The 20,849-nt window shown below is 29.8% G+C and overlaps 2 protein-coding genes across 2 annotated transcripts; one reads left to right on the top strand and one right to left on the bottom strand.

The window, feature by feature from the left end:
* The first annotated feature begins 2,375 nt into the window (after window positions 1–2,375).
* On the top strand, window positions 2,376–5,549 carry LOC102603473 (endonuclease 2). The gene is made up of 9 exons (XM_006344067.2): window positions 2,376–2,566; window positions 3,074–3,248; window positions 3,755–3,865; window positions 3,970–4,025; window positions 4,356–4,439; window positions 4,526–4,618; window positions 4,902–4,969; window positions 5,163–5,236; window positions 5,321–5,549. Exons 1-9 carry the CDS (start codon window positions 2,453–2,455, stop codon window positions 5,413–5,415), a joined length of 870 nt encoding a protein of 289 aa, XP_006344129.1. The 5' UTR covers window positions 2,376–2,452; the 3' UTR covers window positions 5,416–5,549.
* Window positions 5,550–16,194: 10,645 nt separating this feature from the next.
* On the bottom strand, window positions 16,195–18,616 carry LOC102603135 (ethylene-responsive transcription factor ERF118-like). The gene is made up of 3 exons (XM_006344066.2): window positions 18,474–18,616; window positions 17,926–18,142; window positions 16,195–17,796 (listed from the first exon to the last, which is right to left on the bottom strand). Exon 3 carries the CDS (start codon window positions 17,598–17,600, stop codon window positions 16,566–16,568), a length of 1,035 nt encoding a protein of 344 aa, XP_006344128.1. The 5' UTR covers window positions 17,601–17,796; window positions 17,926–18,142; window positions 18,474–18,616; the 3' UTR covers window positions 16,195–16,565.
* Window positions 18,617–20,849: the final 2,233 nt, after the last annotated feature.

Below are 20,849 nucleotides of genomic sequence, written 5' to 3'. Positions count from 1 at the left end.
TTTTTTTTAAATGGCTGCCGCCGGAAATTTATGTAATTTAAAACTTGTTCTTTATGTTTTTTTTTTAATTCGTTAACAAAAAATCGCTGCTATAGCAACGATTTCACTTTTAATTTTTTTTATTTTATAAAAACGCTGCTATAGCAGCGATTTTAAAGAAATAATTATTTTTTTTTAGAAAATCACTGCTAAGGCAGTGATTTTTATTTCTTTTAACGGAACGGCGTCAATTTTTATCAGAAGAAAATCAATCCGTCAAGAGGAATTTTGCCCTTTTGGTTTTTTTTTTTTTTGATGTGCCCTTTTTGTTTTTTGAAGGAGAAAAATGACCCTTTTAGCTTCAGACTCCATTTTTTGTTGATATTTTAATTCATTAGAGTAATAAGGTAACCATATTATCAAACTACAAAGGATATAATGTTTTTAAAGAATTTTAAAAAATGATAATTATAAAAAAGGAATTAAAAAAATGTTAATAATAAAAAAGGAATAATGTGACATGGCATCCTATTAGGAGAGAGATAATATTTTTTTGTGTCAAGTATATTTTGAGGAAAAGAGGTAAAGTTAGGTGATATTGTGGTCCTAAAACAAACATAAGTGATATTCCTAGGTAATTTCCTAAACATGGGTGACTATTCAGGGAAATTACTCCTAGTTTTTGGATCGCTTGTTAATATTTAGTTGTCATTTACGATGTAACTAAGGGTGGACATTCGGCCCATTTGTATTGGATATGCAAATTTCTAGAATTTTTTTTATTTTTAGATTGAAGAAATAACAAGGGGAACTTTCACGTATAGCCATTCAAAAATAGCCCAATTACTCTCCATAGCTATAGTTTGATAATTACAATGCGTAGCTATATGTTATAGGGAGGAGAGAGGCAAGCGAGATTGGGAGAGAGAGGAGAGAGGAGAGAGGCGAGAGAGAGGGGGCAAAGAGTGGGAGAAAGGTGAATTGTATATGTATATTTATATAGCTTAGATAATTGTATATTATACATATGTATTTGTATATTCTGGCTAATTATACATATACAAACGTGGCTAATTATACAAACTCGAAGTCAGCCCGCGTAATTAATATATAATGTTAGTCGTGAGTGGTAATTATAGCAATCTATAGCTATGATGAGTAATTAAGTAGTATAAATTTACTTAACCGCGTAATTTTAGATTGGATTTTTACATTCGATTTTGATTTTTTTTGGTTTTGACATTTGAGCCTAAGGCAAACTATAACGATCAACAACTTGCCACTTATGCTCTGTAATTTTATATTAAGACTTAATACTATAACGAAGAAGGTGATTCGTTTTTTTGATGTCACTATTATCCCACTTAAAAAATTCTTTTTTCCCCTTTATGAGAATAAAATCAATTAAATCAACAGAATCTGAAAAAAGTACAAAAACAAATGGTCATTCCCATTTGAGCCGTTACGCCTTCTCTCAATAAATTGCTTTCCTTTACCAGCACGATTACAAAAATCTTTCAACTTTTTCATTATTTTCTGTCTTTTTAAAGTCTTAAAAAAAGCATCTTTAAGATTTTAAAACCAAAAGGATATTCTTTATAGATAAATGATAATGATAACCTTAGGTATCAATTTATGTGTCATAATTGAGATTCAGAGAATCAAACTTATTAAACTCGATCATAAATTTGAACATAGAATCTTTATATTTGGAAATTACGTAAAAATAAAATAAAATATTATAAGTCATTATAAATAACAATTCAAAATATATAAAACACATTTGGAAAATTACAGTAAAAAAACTTGTTTGACTCTCGAATTCAAACAATTCCATATAAATTGAGGGGAAAAGAATACTTAATTCTAAGGACTAAAATTCTACAAAAGAAGTAGGCTACATGTGAACATATTTAAAGTTGAGGTTCGAGGTTCGAGCCCTGAACCAAATGAACTAACATTAACATTAATATTTAAATAAAGAAAGATAATAGGGGGACTTATCATTCTTAGAAAGTACTCCCTCCGTCCACTATTGTTTGTCATGGTTTCTATTTTTAGAGTCAAACTATAAGAACTTTGACTAACATTTTAAGATGTATTTTCTCATCATATTGATATGCAAAAAAATGCAATTTATAGTACTTTTCATAAAGTTTTTGAATATCTAATTTTTTTGTTTAAAATATCGAATTAATGTAATCTAATTTAACTTTGAAAATTAGTCAAATTGACTTTCGAAAAACGCAACATGACAAATAGAATTGGATGGAGGGAGTATTCATAAAAATAGTCCAATGTGAACCAAGATTCATCAAATCATTAATATTTTTGATTGCCTCATAAATATTTTCTTTACATTTTTTCCATGTATTCATACAGTTCACACTAGCCCCTGTTTTTTTGCCTAGTTTATTATAAAGACCAAAAAATTACTGTGAATTTGGTAGGTTTTAGTTTGAGAGTAGCAAAAATGGAGTTATACAAATTTCATGTATTTTTGTCTATGGTGGCTGTCTTGTTTCTTTTTCCAGTAGTTCATGGATGGGGACTTGATGGTCATTACACTGTTTGCAAGATTGCTCAGGTTCTAATTTATTTTTTATTTGTATAGATAGATCTTATATGTGTTTGTATCCGTTGAATCATTCATGTTATGATCTTCTACACCATGTATGTTATATATATATGAATCACTCATGTTATGATTTTCTATATCGTACGAATTACTCTACCATTTAATTAAAACTTGTGTTACTCAAACTTTTGTAAAATGTTATTGCACCATGCCTAATTTTTTACAAAGCCCCTTTCTCGGATTTGAACCGATGACTTATGTCTCTAATATAAATGATGTTTTTTGTATAGAAAGATTTTATATGTGTTTGTGTCTTTTGAATCGATCATAAAGCTATGTTACTCAGGCTCTCCTTAATATTGTTGTACTCATCTCAAATCCTCCAAAAAAATTACTTTACAACATTTTTGAAGAGTCAGTGCAATATAGGTTAAAATGGTCTTTCAAAATTTTGTTTTTTGATTTCTTACATTGTAGTTGTGACATAATTTTGAATTTTTATTTTATTTGTGACAGTCAAGATTGAGTAAAGCTGCTGCAGATGCAGTTGAAAAATTGTTGCCAACATCAGCAAATGGTGATTTGGCAAGTGTGTGTATATGGGCAGATCGTGTTAAATTCCATTATCATTGGTCATCACCTCTTCATTACATTGATACCCCTGATAATCTTTGCAATTATCAATATAAAAGTAAGTACTAACTTCGATATGTCTATAGAAAATATAGAGAAATAATATTGGTACAAAATGTGTTTAGTATGAATAGTAAGAATTCGTATAGTCGATCCCTAACTTGTTTGAGTCAGAGAAAAGGTGGAGCTAAAGGTAGGCCAAGGAGGTTCAATTGAATTTTCCTTTGCCAGAAAATTACACGGTGAAAATAGAGCAAAAGTGATAGTGATGGTCGACTAATTATTTTGTAACATGTATAACGCCAGTAGAAAATATAAAAAACTTCTAGTACTTTGTTTTTATATTTTACAAAATTGGCCTAGGGGAGTCTTGGCACAACGGTGAACATTATCTCTTTAGTGATGAGGAGTTACGAGTTCAAGTCACTGAAACAACTAGTTATAGAAATGCAAGGTAAGGCACCTCACAATTGCTGAAATTTAGTGTACAGGACTGTCCTTGAAAATTCACGTAGCAAACTTGTTTGGCACTAAGGCGTAATCGTTTGTTATTGTTGTATACAGGGGACTGTAAAGATGAAGATGGAGTTGAAGATAGATGTGTAGCTGGAGCAATTTACAATTACACTAACCAGCTACTCAGTTATAACAAAGGCAATGATCATGTTTCAACATGTAATGTTTATTCTAAATCTTTCTTGTTTCATTCTTTTATTTTCAATCAAAATTGATACTAATAGAATTTTAACTTGTGTTTTTTTTTTTTGAGTAAATATCAGATAATTTGACAGAATCACTTCTCTTCCTTTCTCACTTTTTTGGGGACATTCATCAGGTAAATAAATATGTTAAATTTTAAAAAGTCATAATACATAAACAATCAAACCTGGTCTCAGGTGACAAGTAAGCACTCCAACACATCCTCACTGACATGGCACAAAACTTTAGAGGTGTCTAGATGATCATTTTGTAAGTTGTAGTTGTTGAACTGACACAATGGAGACGAGTTGAGATGTCTAGATATACATATTCAGAGTTGGAGTGTTTGACTGTCAGTTGAGGTCAAATTTGAGTGTCTATTTATGTGTTACGTTGGTTTTGGCCCTCGATTTTCACCCTGTTTTTAGTAGTGTTGAGGTATGGTTTTTTTGGTTCATATATGCAGCCTTTACATGTTGGATTTACTTCAGACAGAGGAGGCAATACAATAGATGTTCATTGGTACACTAGAAAAACAGTTCTCCATCATGTAAGTTTTTTTTTTTTTTTTGACAAAAACAAACAATTTCCATATCCACATTATGTTTTGCTGAAACTAATGTTGTTTGTTAATAGGTCTGGGATTCCAACATAATCGAAACTGTAGAAGAACGATACGATGATTCTAACGTAGATGAACTAGTCGATGCAATTCAGAAGAACATCACGGTACAAACAATTGCTCTTAAGTTTTAACTATGTTGCTCGTATCCTCCAAAAATGCCTCCAGGTGTATGTCGGATACTCTAAAAGTTATGAGCTTTTTGATGATCCTAGCAACATAGCACCTAATTTTATCTTATATTAGGCTATTGCAACACCCTTGTCAGATCCTCCAAAAAATGCACTAGTTTTGGAAGATATGACATACACCTGTCGATATTTTTGAAGAGTCTGATCAACGTAGATATTTATCAATCGTCATATTCGTAACGAATTTCGTCTTATACAGACAGGATGGGCTGATCAAGTAAATTCATGGGAGAATTGCAGTGGCAACAAAACAGCCTGCCCTGATATGTATGTTTATTCAACAAATTTATCATAAGGCGGATCCAGTATTTGAAGTTTATGAGTTCTAAAAGTTTATAATATGTACATATTCACTAGATTTCTCAAAAACATATTTAGAACCTACAAGTTTTAAATCCTGGTTTCGCCTCTGTCTCGTTTGATCATAAAGTACTAATAAAGAATTTGTTGCTTCCTATAGATATGCAAGTGAAGGTATCAAAGCTGCTTGTGACTGGGCATATATAGGAGTGAGTGAAGGCTCTACATTAGAAGGTAAATTACTAATAATTTCTTCAATAAATTTAATTCAAGCGCGCGAATTTTAACTCTGTTGAAACGCGTACATATGGAGAACAGATGATTATTTCCTATCGCGATATCCAATAGTTCTATGGCGTCTAGCTCAAGGTGGAGTCCGTTTAGCTGCTACACTAAACCGTATATTCAAATGAACAATGTAGTGTAAACAAAACTTGATGATCATTTTCTAGCATTCCTTGTACAACATTGTTATTTGAACTAAAACATCGTTGTATTTTAGTAAATCTTCATCGTATCTAATGTTTTAAGATATTTTTATCGACTATATAAGTCAATTACGCGATGATTTTTGATTTCACACTTATGTTGTGCCCCTCAATTGGCGCGATCTGAGTCATGTTGCTCAATTTTGATCAATGCAATGTAGCAGGGGTCGGGTTTATTGATGTGAGGTGAATAGGGGTGGGTGGTTCTAGTTATAATCCCGAAAATCAAAGTAGGCGATAAAATGTAGAGAATGTCTAATATTAATTTGTAATATTGAATTGAGTTTAAATAACGCGATATAGATTGTGAAGATTCATCTAAAAGTCTCCTAACTTCTCTAGAATTAAACATAGTAGTAGTATTTGTAAGTATTCTTTATTCTAATTAAAAAAACACTATAATTGTTACAACGAAAGTGAATAAGGCATCATGATAAATTACTATAGAAAACATAACAGAGCATTCTGAAAAAAAAACAGTAACAAAGGATTATACTGAGTATGTTATTATTGTTGAACGGTAACAAAGAATTATAAACAAACCAATAAAGAAATAGTGTTGCACAAAAATACAATTTAGAATTTGTATTTGGATATCTCAAGTACATGAATATTTTGTATTATAATCTTAAAATTAATACTTAATATAATATATTGTTAAACTTCATTATCTCACATAATTGAGCAAGAATTAGGATTCTCATCGCTAAAAATTTGAGGAGCATAAACAAATTGAAGATAATCATGTTGGCAATTATTGCAACATTTTTTAATATCACATGAATTTTTATCACATAATGTTTTTTCATTTTTCTCTTTGTCAATCTTCTTAATAATTTCAGCATGTCTTCCTGTTTTTTTGTTGATGAATTCTACTAGTTTTTGTGGATCCATTGATCCTTTCACTTTCACAATATTGTTCTTCATTTCTGGATCCACTGTTTGAACCCCTATTCATACATCATCCAAAAAAATAAAAAATAATTTTTTTTACTTAGATGGATTCTAGAAAGGCATATAGGAAGGAATGGAGATATCCGAAATAAAGAAATCGAATATGAAAGAAAAGCAAGGTAAAATTATTTACATCACAAGTAAAATCTATATGATGCAAGTGTTAATTGGTAACTCTACTGAATATGGTATATTAGTAATGCTGGAATTAGTTATATTGACATTATTTTTTATTGATTGTTTAATTTGCAATCAAAATAACATGACATAGTTTCGAAATAGTACTGAATAGGTGTACTAATAAAAAAAATAATTGGCCTACTATAATTAGTTAAACAATACTATTTAGGTAAAAATAATAATTATGCATCGTTAGTATATGCAACTTAAATTCATTAATCAATTGTTTTTTTTTTTGCTTCAAAATCATTACCAATAATTTAAAAATAATATCTATGGACATGGCTAATTATGAGAGAATAAAATAATATATGTACCTGGCATTTTGTGAATGCATTGCTTGACATCTTTAGCACATCCTTCACAGTGTAAATATAGTTTCAAAATCACTTCAATAACCTTAGGCTGCATCCCCCAAAAAAGATAGATTAGTGAATAAAAATAAATTTTGAAAAGCTCGATGTACTAAACTTTTTTATCTGCTATATGTAAAGTTCATAGAAGGGCTCGACCACAATCCACAAGGATGTACAATCATATATTTTTGCAAGAAACTATTTTCACAATTTAAATCTTTGACAATAATTCTACCAGTTACGAAAAGTTGTCCTTGTTTAATTATACCTCTTGTTTTTTCTCCTTCTTCTCTTCTTCTTTCTTCTTAGATGGAATTGGAGAAATTAATTCCACATGTTTACCACTTTTTTTCCTTAGTCTCTCAGCCACATTTAGAGGATCTAATTTCTTCCCTTTCACCACCACTTTGTGATTTTTCTCATCAATCTCAACTTCCTCCACCCCTAAATTTGTGAGTAAAAAAATTATAATTAATAAAAGAAAAAAAATGAAGGAAAATGATGCAAGAGAACATCATGGTCAATAAAATAAGTGAAAATCATAAGAAATCCGAATTTATATTTCAGTATAAGAAAAAAGGAAGGTACATAGGCAATTTCTCACCATTTGACTTAAACCTTTTTGTCTAGAGTATAATATATATGAGTTCATAGGAACACAATATGTGTTGCTCAAATTCCCTGTATATGTAAGAAATTCAGTAATTTTTTATAAATATTTAGCTGTAAACGTAATTATTATCGTATACTTTCATTTTACTTGTGATCGTGATAGAAATCTAATATTTTCAAATTTTGAATCCATCTTTGATTATTCAATATCTATATTGATTATAGGTAACAAATATCTGATAAATTAATCGTGATGGGGACAAAATTCAACATCCAAAAACTAAATGACATAGAAAAAAATTATACCATCAAAGCCACGAAGGGATTTAAGCACTTGTTGTTTACATCCTTGACAGTGAATATAAACACCCAATATGATAATAATTCCTTTTGAATTATTCTTATTTTCTTCATTTTTGCACTCCTTCTCCTTCATTTTCTGCAAAAATAATTAATTGCTTATCAAATTCACATAATTCACTAAAAAAAAATTAACTATAAATTCCGTCACTAAATAGCTCGTAAATAACATATATTTGTAGCAATCCATTGCTAATCATTAACCACCACTTTTTGTTGTTTAACGATAGAAGTTATCCATCGTTAATTCCTAATTTTTGTATCTAATTTAAAATTGCAAAGGCAATTATATTAGAAAACTTCAGTAGTAATACCTTTCCTATTTTCTCTGTATTTTCATGAACAAGATAAAAAAAAATGATTTTAAGTCCTATGCATGTGAGTTTGGTTATTTATAATTGCAAATTAAATTCACCTCTTGATAGAAAGTTTATTATTTACAAGCCAAATCCAAAATTAGTTGCTTTTGATATAGACACCGACGATTTAAAAAAAATAATCATAATGTAGTAATACTCCATTTGGTACTTAATTACTGAAATAGAATAATGATAATCATTCGATTAATTAACAGAATTTTCTGTAAAAGGGAATTGTTGAATGCGTATAAGATATTATTTTATTGTATACTTTATTTGGTTTTGGAATATTGGTTAAGAAATAATTTAAGACAATCAAGGCAAGAAATAATATTACAATGGAAATTCTATTGTTAAATGTCAACTTTTAGCTTTCTTTAAATTATAAATTAACCAAACAAGCGTTACAAAGCTTATTATTTCTTAAAAATAAGGACAAACAATAGTGAAACGTCATGTCTAATTAGGTGAATTGTGTTCGAAATATTGTAATGATATCTCTTCATACACCTGATCATTTGATATATTAAATGAAACCATTAAATATGTAGTGACATAGTTTATCATTATTCGAAGGGAAAACCAAGCTTTTGTACATCATCAAATAACTAAAGAACAATAGAACGACTTACCAATCTTATATGGTGTGGACGGGTAATTAGTTATTCGTGACATTATTCCAATACATCATCTTAATGAACGGTTCAGAAATTAATATCTTTCAATATTTCCAAGTACATTTGAATCGAATAAGAGACCACACATGTAAAATGATGAGGATTTCGATAGTTATTCCTTTGGCATGTGTATAACTAGAGCTGTCAATATGGGCTGGCCCACCCCATTAGAGCTAACCCATACAGACTTTGAAATTTGACGGGTCAGGCCGAGCTAGCCCATTTTTGGTGTGGTCCAGAAAATGGTCGGCCCATCCCACAAGTATGCATGTGGGCTACGGCCTTGCCGGGCCAGCCCTCTTTTCTTAAAAATATATTTTTTATAAATTTTTAAATTAAATTATAATTTAAAAATAATATCATAAATATCGACAAGATAATATTACATGGTGTTAGTGTTACTACTTGTTTATCAAATCCACAAATAAAATTATCTTTATAATATTTATTAAGTTTGATTTCAAGTAAAAGCATAAATAGCTAAATAAAAATATTAACTTAATTGTTTTCCAATGATCATAATAAAACACAAAAACTATGACAATATTCCATAGGCTACGGCCTATGTAGTGATTCCTAGAAATTTTAGGGAATTTTTATTTTATGCAGTACATATTTTATAAACGTAATTTGTATTTAAATTGTCATATTTCAAACTTTAAACAGATTTTGAGTTTAGACTCTTGTTATTTTTAATACTCTATTGTAATTTATTTTTATTTGGCCCACGGGCCGGCCCTATCCATATTTCTCAAGCCCCACAAATCGACAGGCTTATTCAGGCCGGGCTAAAAAACTCTTTTCTTAAATGGGCTCCAAAAATCGTAGTCCAATCCTATCAAATCACGGATTAGGCCAGGCCGGCCCAACGGGCCTAGCCCAATAGAGAAAATACTAGTGAATTTTCAAAGTAGTGTTTTGTGTTTTATTAGTAAGCACTACTATTATCTAAACCACGAGCTATAGTTCCGATTTATCTTGCTCAGACTTTTCAAAAACATTGTTGGATAAGTGTCAGTTCAAAGTAATGCATTTTTAGATAATCCAACACGAGCGTGACAATATTTTTAAAGAGTCTGATAGAAAACGATGTAATGACATCCAACATTATTGCTTATATAGTGTCTAAGTTCACTATACTAACTGTTGAAATGGGCTGGACTCTTTTTACCAGACCTCTGGCAAATTCAGCCCAAAGATAAATGGGCTTTATTTATATGACCCAATCATTAAATGGACCACGAAACATAATTTTATGTTTGTTATATACTCCCATGGCTTCTTTTTTGTTTATATGAATTAAATGGATTATAATCTTACGATAAAATGAAAGAGAAGCAAAATTTATTTTGGACTACTAGTTGTTTTCATTAGTCTAACAACATGAATATTCAAAAGAGGTTTAGTACACCAATATTCAACCACCAACTAAAAATATGCATAGAGAAAAATATATTTTCAAGTCATTCCGAAGATATCCATGGTGATCCTTCATAAAAAGTAGATTTGTAATCTTGCAAATAAGACAATCTAACATTGAACATGAAAATGTGACCTGATTATATAGAAATAAGTATATGCTATTAATGTATATAAGTTAACATTTAGAGTGAAAAATGATTCGTTGATAACATTTTATTATAAATTAGTTTGCCAAAAATATTTATATATACACATTAAACATTGAACACGCTTTATGAAATTCCTTTTATAAAGACTGTCTTTCTTTTTTTAGGCAACTTTTTAATTCTAATTTTTTACATGTTACGTTAGATACTATAAGATTAAAGGACATCCTGATATATTTTAGTTTATAATCATAAAATTTAAAGATTTTCTTTTATGTTATTATTAGACAGATAAATTAAAACGGAAAAACTATTTTATACATCCCTTTATTTATAATTTTTTACTATTTTTTAAATTTTCCCATTTTCTATAGATTCCTTTAATTTAGAAAATGTATCCTAGAAACATGACAACATTAATGTTGTTGGAATAAAGGACAATCAACTGCCCATAATTTGGCCCTACTTAATTTTTACTTTGCAGACATCTTTGAAAAAGTATTTGAAAATTTTATTTATTTTTATTATTTTCACATAAGTTAACGGACTTGAAAATGATGTGTAGCCAATAGAGATAAAGTCAGCCTAAGATTGCATTGAAATATTATTTTTAATTAATACTAATAATTCGTGCTTTTTAAATTTTGTGATTCTAAACTAAAATATATAATAAATCAAAATGTTATTTATGTAATTTTAAATATATTATAGAGAAAGTTAGAAATTAAATAGTTATCAAAAATAAAAGAAATATTCTTTCTGTGAATAAAAAAAATTAAAATAAACAAATTGAAACAAGCGAGTTACTTAAATCTACAATTGAGGACGAGACCACATAATTACTAATTTTTTCAAAATAAAAACATTGATTTGATTTGGACATCTTCTAAAATCATTGATGTTTAAAGTATTGTTTTTCTTCATTTTTATATTTTGAGATGGGACATAGCTAATTAATCCATGTGTTTTATTAATACTTGGCTCTAATTAATCCACATTCTCATTTCTTTCTTTTTTAAAAAACTAAATTCTTTTTGTATTTTTCTTTGGGTACAAATAGCAATTTTGATCCCTCATTTGCTAATAAATTATAGTTTTATTTCTTGTAATATCTAATTAAGCACTTTAAGTTTTTTATATTAAAGTTATTTACAATAAATATTTATGTTGGTGACTCTTCACAAATTGATCGCATTACCAATCATAATTCTATTTAATGACAAATATGTAATATTTGAGGATGATATAATTTTAAAAATAATCTAAAATTAACATGTTTTCTACGTAAAGAAACTAAAAACACATATTTTGTTGATAAAAAGTTTTAATATTTTAAGTCATATTTTATGGACCAAATCAGAATTTAACGATAATTAAAGGATTAAAAATGCTATTCCCTTTTTCTTTTGCTATAAGGCAAAAAATGGAACGGGTCAAAATCATAATGAATGGGCCCAATTTGATTGTCCTAAAAACTACTATCTGTCTCTATGAGGCCACTTTTCAATTCCCAGCAGGCCATATTTCAAAGGGAAAAAGAGAAAATAAAGAAGGAAAAAGAATTCCAACAATTTTTATTTTTTTTAAAAATGTGTCCCCTTGACGCGATACTAGGGGTGTAGCTACATAGACTCAAAGGTGGTCACTCGAACATTTTTCATCGAAAAACATTGTACATATAGAATATAAAACTTTGCATGTAGGTCAAAAACATATTTGAGAGATATAAATTAATGTTTTGAATAATCTTAGCAAAATATCTAGCTTCCCTTTTGACGATATATTCTAAGGGATGTATCATGGTGTAAGTTATTTACAAATGATAGTATAGTATTGAGTGACAAGATACGAGGGCAGGTTAATTTAGGTTGGCTTTTGGATTGGAGGTAGAGTCTAAAGGTTTCAGGTTGAGCAAGACTAAAAATAGTGCTTGAAGTGCAAGTTTAGTGATGCAATACATGATGCAGATGTGGAAGTGTGGGTCGATACACGAGTGATTCCTAAAAGAGGAATCTTTAAGTGTCTTCGGTCAATATTCTAAAAAATATGAGAAATATACAATAATGTTATACATCATATGAAAATGCCGTGAATGAATTGGAGGCTCACATATGTTCTAGTGGACTAGGCATATTTTGTCCTAGCAATATAAGCTAATCTTAGAAATTAAAATTTAAGGTAAGAATATATATTTCTTAATTATAATTCAATAATTATATGTGCATACAAATTAAATATTTGTATTAATTAATTTAATATAAAAATTATGTGGACAAAAATTTTCTGCCCTATTCTTTGGTGATTGGAGACAATTGTATGGCTACACCAAATTTATTCAACTTTCTTTGACGATCAAAAAGGGGGGAAAAAAAGGAAATAAAAGAAATAAGCAAAATTCTAAAATTAGCAGAAATGGCATGAAATATATATGACATGATTTATTGCTAAAACTACACATAATATATGGAATCTTTGTCATGATCATCATGCATAGTTACTAATTTAATTATTTTGACTATCTTAGTATATTACATCTTAATAAATGGAAAATTCTAATGTTATTTCTTTTTACATCTCCCTCCCTCATATTAGGGGATGAATAATGTATCTTCCACTAAAATAAATCTCACAAATCTTAATTAGAGCAGACAGAATCGGATTTATAATTTGAATCCATTGATTTATTCTTTCAAATTCTTAGCACTAAACTTATATAATCAATTTCCGTTCTAATAATGAGTTTATCTAAATCTGTTGCTTATAAGTTATAACCTTAAATTTCTAGTTGCATAAAAATAAAATAAAGACTAATATGTTGGCATATGTTTCATTTCATTCGAGCCCTGAACATAGAGTAGTTTTATATAAAAAGCGTTTTGTCCTTAATATGAATTTGAATTAATTGAACGAGTAGATACCAGACAATGAGTAGGAATCCAGAATAAGTATCATTTCCAAAAGTAAAGTGAAAAATGAAAAGGAAAAATAGACCTAGCCAAAAATAGGTAGGTGCCACTACTGATTATAGATTCAACTATTAATAATTTTTTTATATTACACGCAAACATTATTTGTGGCAATTTTTATATTTATGTATACAAATATGTCACACCTGGCATAATTTTTTAAAGACAAATACAACTTGCAAGACTAATTATGGCAGTTCTCCTAGTACTACCAATTTGAGATAGGTTTACTGGCAGACAAAATGTATAGTTTAAATAATAGAGATTGTACTACTAGATTTACTAAAAATAAAACTTTTAATTTAATGCATATATTTTTGGTAACTATATAATTCATCATACAAAAAGGGAATGTATAGTATATACAACATATAATAACAATAATATATTTAGTGATTTTTTAAGAAAATAAAATGTATGTGGACCTTATTCTTATTTCGTAAAAGTGAAATGGTTTTTCAAGAAGTATCTACTCAAACTCAAGTATAATAAATCATAATAGTAATGAAAAAATAAGCAATGATAAAACATACAGTATATAATATGCAAATTTATTATTTTACCCCTACTTTAAACTCATTATTTCCCCTTTATTAAACTCCCAACTTATATTACCAACGGTTCAGATATCTAACATGAGCATGTGGGATTGTTGAAGACGATGCAAATTCTTAACATAAGCGTATGCAATATTATAGCTAAGTATTCAATTGAATCCATAACTTTAGATACGAAACATAAATTTGTATAAAAATAGAACTCATAAACTTTGGTATAGTGACTAGTGAGTCCACTAAAAATGTTGACCCACTAAGACCTTTTAAATAAAATAATGGACATACTAATTGTGTGGATGAATTGTTCATAAATTAGGAATTGCGAGAAATCTAAGCAATCAATAAAATTTATTATAAGCAACATGGAAAAATGTCGTCAACAGATGTTACGTTTTAAACTATATATTATGTTCCACCAAGTTCTATTATACTTTTCTTTCATCAAATAATCTTTGAGATGACTAAGCAAACCACCAAGTAGGAAATAATCTTATTGTGTCAATGTCTAAATATTTATCAAATACTTAAAATAAGATTTAAGAGTAATTTTATTTTTAATTAATTAATCGATATTCTACAAGTTCACTCTAATCTCGAATATGATATATTGAAATCATGAGGTGGAACCATGAATGTCGTTGTATGTTTGCATGTGATGCAATAAGACACAACATATGATAATATACTGAATATGTTAAGACAATACAAATATCGAGGGACTTAGAGAGTTTTGGTGAATGAGAAAGATCAAACTAGTACTTTATCTTTATTGAGATATATGAACTTAAGTCTTCTACGACCTTTACTCACTTCACTTATCGCTAGTTCACGCCTTACGAAAATAAGATTAGTTGTTAACAAATGAAAGCACATTCTAAACCTTTTTTAATTCATGATTATGAACAAATCATGGTCTATTATTTCTCAATTTGACCCGTGATATGTGTGGCCCTACTAGGATGAAGTGCCCTCACTCTTCTTCCCTACACTAATCAAACAAAAACATTCAATAACTCAAGCATCGATCTCGTGGTCAATAAAATTGATTAAAAAAAATTCATGATTTAATACTATCGAAAGTGGTGATTTCTTCTTATTTGTCTTTTCATGAGAGTGCGAAAGAGGTGATTTCTTCTGATTTGTCTTATCATGAGAGTGCAGAGTCACGTGATACTTGTATTGATAGCGTGTATATGCTTACACGGTTAAAATACGTACTAAGCTGACTCAAACACTACCATCATTGGAAAAAAAAGTTCAAACAAGTTTATTTATACCAATCTTGATTATGTACACTTATGGAGAACCAATCTATATGACCCAAAGGTCAACAAACACAATAATCTCACTTCCACACTTGCTACCCACCACATCACACCCAATGTGTCCAACTAAAATTAAAGAAGAACAGTAGCATTCGCAGGACCAATTGACATTTTGGTTTATATAATATAGTTTTTAGATTGGAATACAGCTGGTATTTCTCAGCTTATAACAAAGTCCAAAAACATGCCCAAATAGATGACATCTCTCATCTACCTTTAGTTCTTGATATCATTTGCTTGGCAAAGCAACCAAAAAGGGTACACTACAGTCTATACATCTCTCATCTACCTTTAGTTCTTGATATCATTTGCTTGGCAAAGCAACCAAAAAGGGTACACTACAGTCTATACATCTCTCATCTACCTTTAGTTCTTGATATCATTTGCTTGGCAAAGCAACCAAAAAGGGTACACTACAGTCTATACATCTCTCATCTACCTTTAGTTCTTGATATCATTTGCTTGGCAAAGCAACCAAAAAGGTTACACTACAGTCTATACATCCAATCAAGAAAATATTTGACCCAAACACATCCAATAAGAGACTTATCATCAAAACATACCATCAAAACACACCGTCGATATATGAAGAGAGGGTTGAAATTCCTTCACCTTTGACCATCGAAGGGTCTGGACCGAGGCACGAATCCAAACATTGGTGAACACAAAAGAGCAAGTGATTATAGAATAGGAGTTGTAACTTTCAATACCAAACTATAGATATGTATATGTCAACTTAGCAATCAACAAACAATGTCAATATCACAAACTAATACAAAATCATAATCAATAGGTAAAATGAAGAACCAAATATCATATATAAGTTTCATAACATAGCTCATAAACAGTAAACAGTCTGAGACTAAACCGAAAATCGAGATTCAATAGGCCTTTGGACGGCTCTAGCAGCACAGGAAAAACCCAAAGGGACTATTGACTCAATCTTCTTCAAAGACAAGAACACATACCTCAAAACTCAAAGTCTCAAAACTCTCTTGTAACATAATGTAAAGACTAATCAAAACTCACTTGAAAAGCGAAAGACCGCGGTCTCGAGAAGCTAAGTTTAATGATTCTTGAGACATAAAAACTCTCTATGGATTACTAATAAATAAACTAATAGAGTACTAATAAATATTGAAACTCCTATAGCTGCAAAACTTATGGGCATAATGCAATATTGAGGGGTGTTGTTGTTGTTCCATTCATCAGTGGAGCAGTTGCTGCATCATCCATCCAAGCACAAGCATCATTGTATCCATCGAAATCAAAGTCGAAATCGTAATCAGGTAAATCATCAGGCAACTGCCCATCAAGTCCACATATTGGAAGATCCTCGAAATCATTGACAGCAAAGTCATCAAGACTCTGGCAAAAATTATCATTCCCAGCAAAGAACATGTCCATCTCCGTATCGAAATCCATTCGTGCACCAATGTCAGCGAGCGATAAACTATCCTCCATCAATCCCAGCTTATCATCATCCAGTAGCTGCTCGACAAGTTTGTCGTTGTTGTTAACCTCAGACACTGCAGCTGAACCAGAAGTCAATGAATCCATTTCAAAAACTGATGCTGGAGATGTGTGTGAAGTATGTGACACCAAACTCTGAGCAGAGTCATCCTCAGATACACAACCAACATTGTTGACCTTTCGACGATTCTTGTTGTTACTTTCGTTATTCGAGCTCTTCTCAGACACATCAGTATTTGAATTACTCTTAGCCATCGCTTCAAATTCAAGCCTTTTCATTTCATAAGCATGAGAAGCTTCTTCAGCAGTACTATAAGTACCAAGCCAGACCCTCCTAGATTTAAAAGGATCCCGAATTTCAGCAGCCCATTTCCCCCATTTACGCTGGCGAACACCTCGGTATTTCGAAGACGAGGGCCTCGGGCAACTCGGGGTTTTAGGGGTTTTAGCTAAAACCCCTCCTCTACTCTTTTTGTCACCATTGTTGCTATCTTGACAAGAACTTTCAGTTTCAGGTATTTTTTTCAGGGTAAAAGAGCTAACAACAGGAAGATAAATCTCCCTAACAAATCGTTTGGGTTTCGATACATCAACCCCTTCATCATCAGAAGAATCAGTAGCTTCCGGGTCGTCACAAACGATCCGGATTTTCCTCATGGGTCGGGCTGATTCTTCCCTAACCTTCGATTTCTGAAATTGTCTCTGAGACTCAAACATTTTCATGATTTCTTCAAATCTTCAAAACCCCTCAAACTATGCCCAGAAAATTGGTTTATCAAAAGGAAGCAGAAACAAATTTGAATTTAATTTGAAAAACTCAGCAAAAAAATATCAAGTAATCGGCCGTCTCAAGAGCAAAATAGGATGTAAAAATCGGTTTATATGAAATCCACCAAAGCAAACAACACCAGAACAAGTCCTGCAAATCAAAAATCAGCAAAAACCCATTACAGATCAGCATCAAAATCACCCAAAAACACACAAAAACTAACCGAAAAAAAAACTAAACCCTCAAAAAGGGGTTTAAGGGAAAAGAAGAAAACAGTACCTTTTGGGCCTCAAACGCATCGAAACAGTCGTGAAAAACAGAGTAGTACCCTGCTGCTGATGATCACAGCAGAGGATTTGTTGCATGCAAAGACCAAATATCACTGAAGAAACAGATACCCAGAGCTTCAATGGAGCTCTAATCACAGCCAAACAGAAATTTGCCGACATATATCACAACCCCTTTCTTCCTCCTTCCTACTTCTTCCTCTTCTGTTCTTCTCAACAAAAAAAGCAACCAAAAGAGAAACAAAAAATCGGATCAGACACTCCTATTTATCCCCAAAAAACACAACCCAAAAAAAATACTACACAGATTAGGAATCTATGGCCAAGATTTCTCCTCCCCAGAATCTGACAAAAGGTAAATTTCGTAACCCTTTAGCCCCCTCTGTACTCTCACTCTGTGTAAATTTCACGTATATAGAGAACAAAAAAAAAACACCAAAATTTACCAAGTCCACAAAAAAAAAACCATTTTTCACAAATCTCAACAAAACCCCATTATAAAAAAACATTTTTTTATGCATTAAATTAAACAAATAGTACCTGGTTTTTATGGTCCTTTTCACTCTGTTTTTTTCTCTACTCTGTTACACTGCTGCTGTTCTCACTTCACTTTTTCCCAAGTGGTCAAAAAAAGCATTAAAGGGAGATGAATATTATATATTGAGTGAAAATAAAAAGGACTGTGTGTTTTTAGTGTGTGAAAAAGGTGTGAAAAAGTTAATTTTGGTCATGTAATTAATGAGTATTATATATGAGATTTATGGGAAGTGATGAATGTGTTATGAGCTGTCATGTATGTCATACATGTCATGCATACATGATGATTATCTTATGCATGATATGCATGACATGTTTTATTGTAAGCAGACTTGTATACTTCACGCGCGAGGAGGTGGAGTGTTATGCACTCTCCCGATGTTATTTATAGTTTGTTTGACCAAGTTTTTAATATACGCGTAATGTAATATATGATTAGTCCTTTGAATTTGTTGATATGTTTTATATAGATACCGAAACTAAGTATTGTTTCGATTGAACACTTAAACTTCTTAAGAAGAGTTCTAGTTAAATTTTACTTTCAATTCAAATTATGGAGTGAAAAAATGTATGTATTTTTTATTCATTTATTGAATAGTTAAGTTAATTATAAAAAATAAGCTATTTTCTTAAATTATATGTATTAATCACAAGTAAAAATGATTGAGATTTTATAACGTGATTTATATGATCTCATTTAATTTTTAGTCTGTTTCATGTGAACGTTAAATTAACTACATAAAATATGTCATCTCGTATAATCATATACATCGATCTCTAGTAGAAAATATTTGAAATTTTACGATTCATTGAGATGAATATGTATGAATAAAGAAAATGACATTTTATGTATCTCATTTCAAGAAAACTAATCAAATATATCATGAAACATGTTAGTAAAAATTGAGGTGTTCAATCGAAACACAAATTAGTTCATTTGTTGAAATAGAGTATATTGATAAGTTTAAGGGGTTAAGATTTATTTATTCAAAATCTAGTCAAACAAATAATTAATTTGTCATTATTTGGTTAATTAACAGCGCGTGTAATTCACGTAGAGAGATAGAGAGTGAATTAGAAAAAGCAGTTTATGTAGTGGGGTAGGGAAGTAATTCTGGGAATACGGAACAAGGCGGTTTCTTCATTAAATTAAAAGGATTACAGCTATATTTTCATTAGACGTAATTGGGTCTATTAAGGTTTCATAATTACGAGGATGCCACTGACAAGTGACAAGGTACTTGGTTCCCAAGGTATCGCCTTAAATTTAAAGTAACCTTTTAATTTTTTTCGGATAGACACTATTTGAATTTTGAAAGTCAAATAATTTAAGTTGATCGTAAAATTAGGTATGAAATCTTCAAAAATAATTGGTATGAAAATTTATATATTTGGAAATTATGTTAAAAATATATGACAAAATTATGGTCAGAAATAAATTTATTTCCGATCGACACGGTTTGAATTTTGAGAGTCAAATAGTATAAGTTGACCGTAAAATTAGGTATGAAATCTTCAAAAATAATTGGGATGAAAATTTATATATTTGGAAATTATGTGAAACTATGATATACGACAAAATTACGGTAAAAAATAGATTTGTTTGAGTTTTAAAAATAAAAAAAGTTTTATTTAAAATAATTTGGTTATATTTTCTATGGGTTTATATTTATTTATTTTCCTTTTTTCCTTTACTTAGGACTGGAATTTATTTAATTTATTATTATTGTTTTTCCTTTTTTAGATTTGATTTTTTATTATTTGTGTACTTGATTTATTCCTCATTTGGTACATATTTTTCTCTTATTTACACTTTAAAGTTCAGACATGTCTATTCTTTTGAACAATATTTGGTCAAACATTTAGTCATTTTCCATATCAAAAATAGTCAGTATAATTTATTTTGTTTACTGAGATTTGGGATGGGAAAAAGTCTACAGTTTTTAATATATCAAATCTAAGAAACTATTTCTTTAATTTTAATTCATGTGATATGATTTTGCTAATATAAATTTAATAATATGAGAAGATTTTGTAATAGTTTAATTTTACTCTTAAAATTAACTTTTAAATAAAAAATAATATCTTTATGGACTTATTATGAAAATAAGTAGGGATCAATATAGGTAATATGTTGATAATATCATTATATAATAAGAAAACATGTTATTTCTATTGACCAACCAAAAATGAAAGTATATTTTATATAAATTGTTACAAAAGAATATTATATTTATATAGTTTAGTACTCTTCCACCATGGAGTATTAATCATTCACGTTACTACAAATATCCAAATTACTACCAATTTACAAAACTAACATAAAATTATTTTTTTTTTCATATTTTATCCTTAATTTAATTATTTTTAAAAGAATAA

The sequence above is a fragment of the Solanum tuberosum genome, unplaced genomic scaffold (genome assembly GCF_000226075.1).
Source record: "Solanum tuberosum cultivar DM 1-3 516 R44 unplaced genomic scaffold, SolTub_3.0 scf00051, whole genome shotgun sequence".
In the NCBI taxonomy this organism is placed as follows: Eukaryota; Viridiplantae; Streptophyta; class Magnoliopsida; order Solanales; family Solanaceae; genus Solanum; species Solanum tuberosum.
The sequence above is the reverse complement of the archived record's forward strand: the minus strand, read 5'-3'. Positions and strand labels throughout refer to the sequence as shown.

Bases quoted from the DNA above. Each gene is read 5' to 3' on its own strand.
- LOC102603473 (XM_006344067.2), top strand. From the start codon at position 2,453: ATGGAGTTATACAAATTTCATGTATTTTTGTCTATGGTGGCTGTCTTG. The intron at 4,026-4,355 runs GTAAATAAATAT...TCATATATGCAG, and splicing joins TTTTTGGGGACATTCATCAG to CCTTTACATGTTGGATTTAC. The intron at 4,440-4,525 runs GTAAGTTTTTTT...GTTTGTTAATAG, and splicing joins GAAAAACAGTTCTCCATCAT to GTCTGGGATTCCAACATAAT.
- LOC102603135 (XM_006344066.2), bottom strand. From the start codon at position 17,600: ATGAAAATGTTTGAGTCTCAGAGACAATTTCAGAAATCGAAGGTTAGG.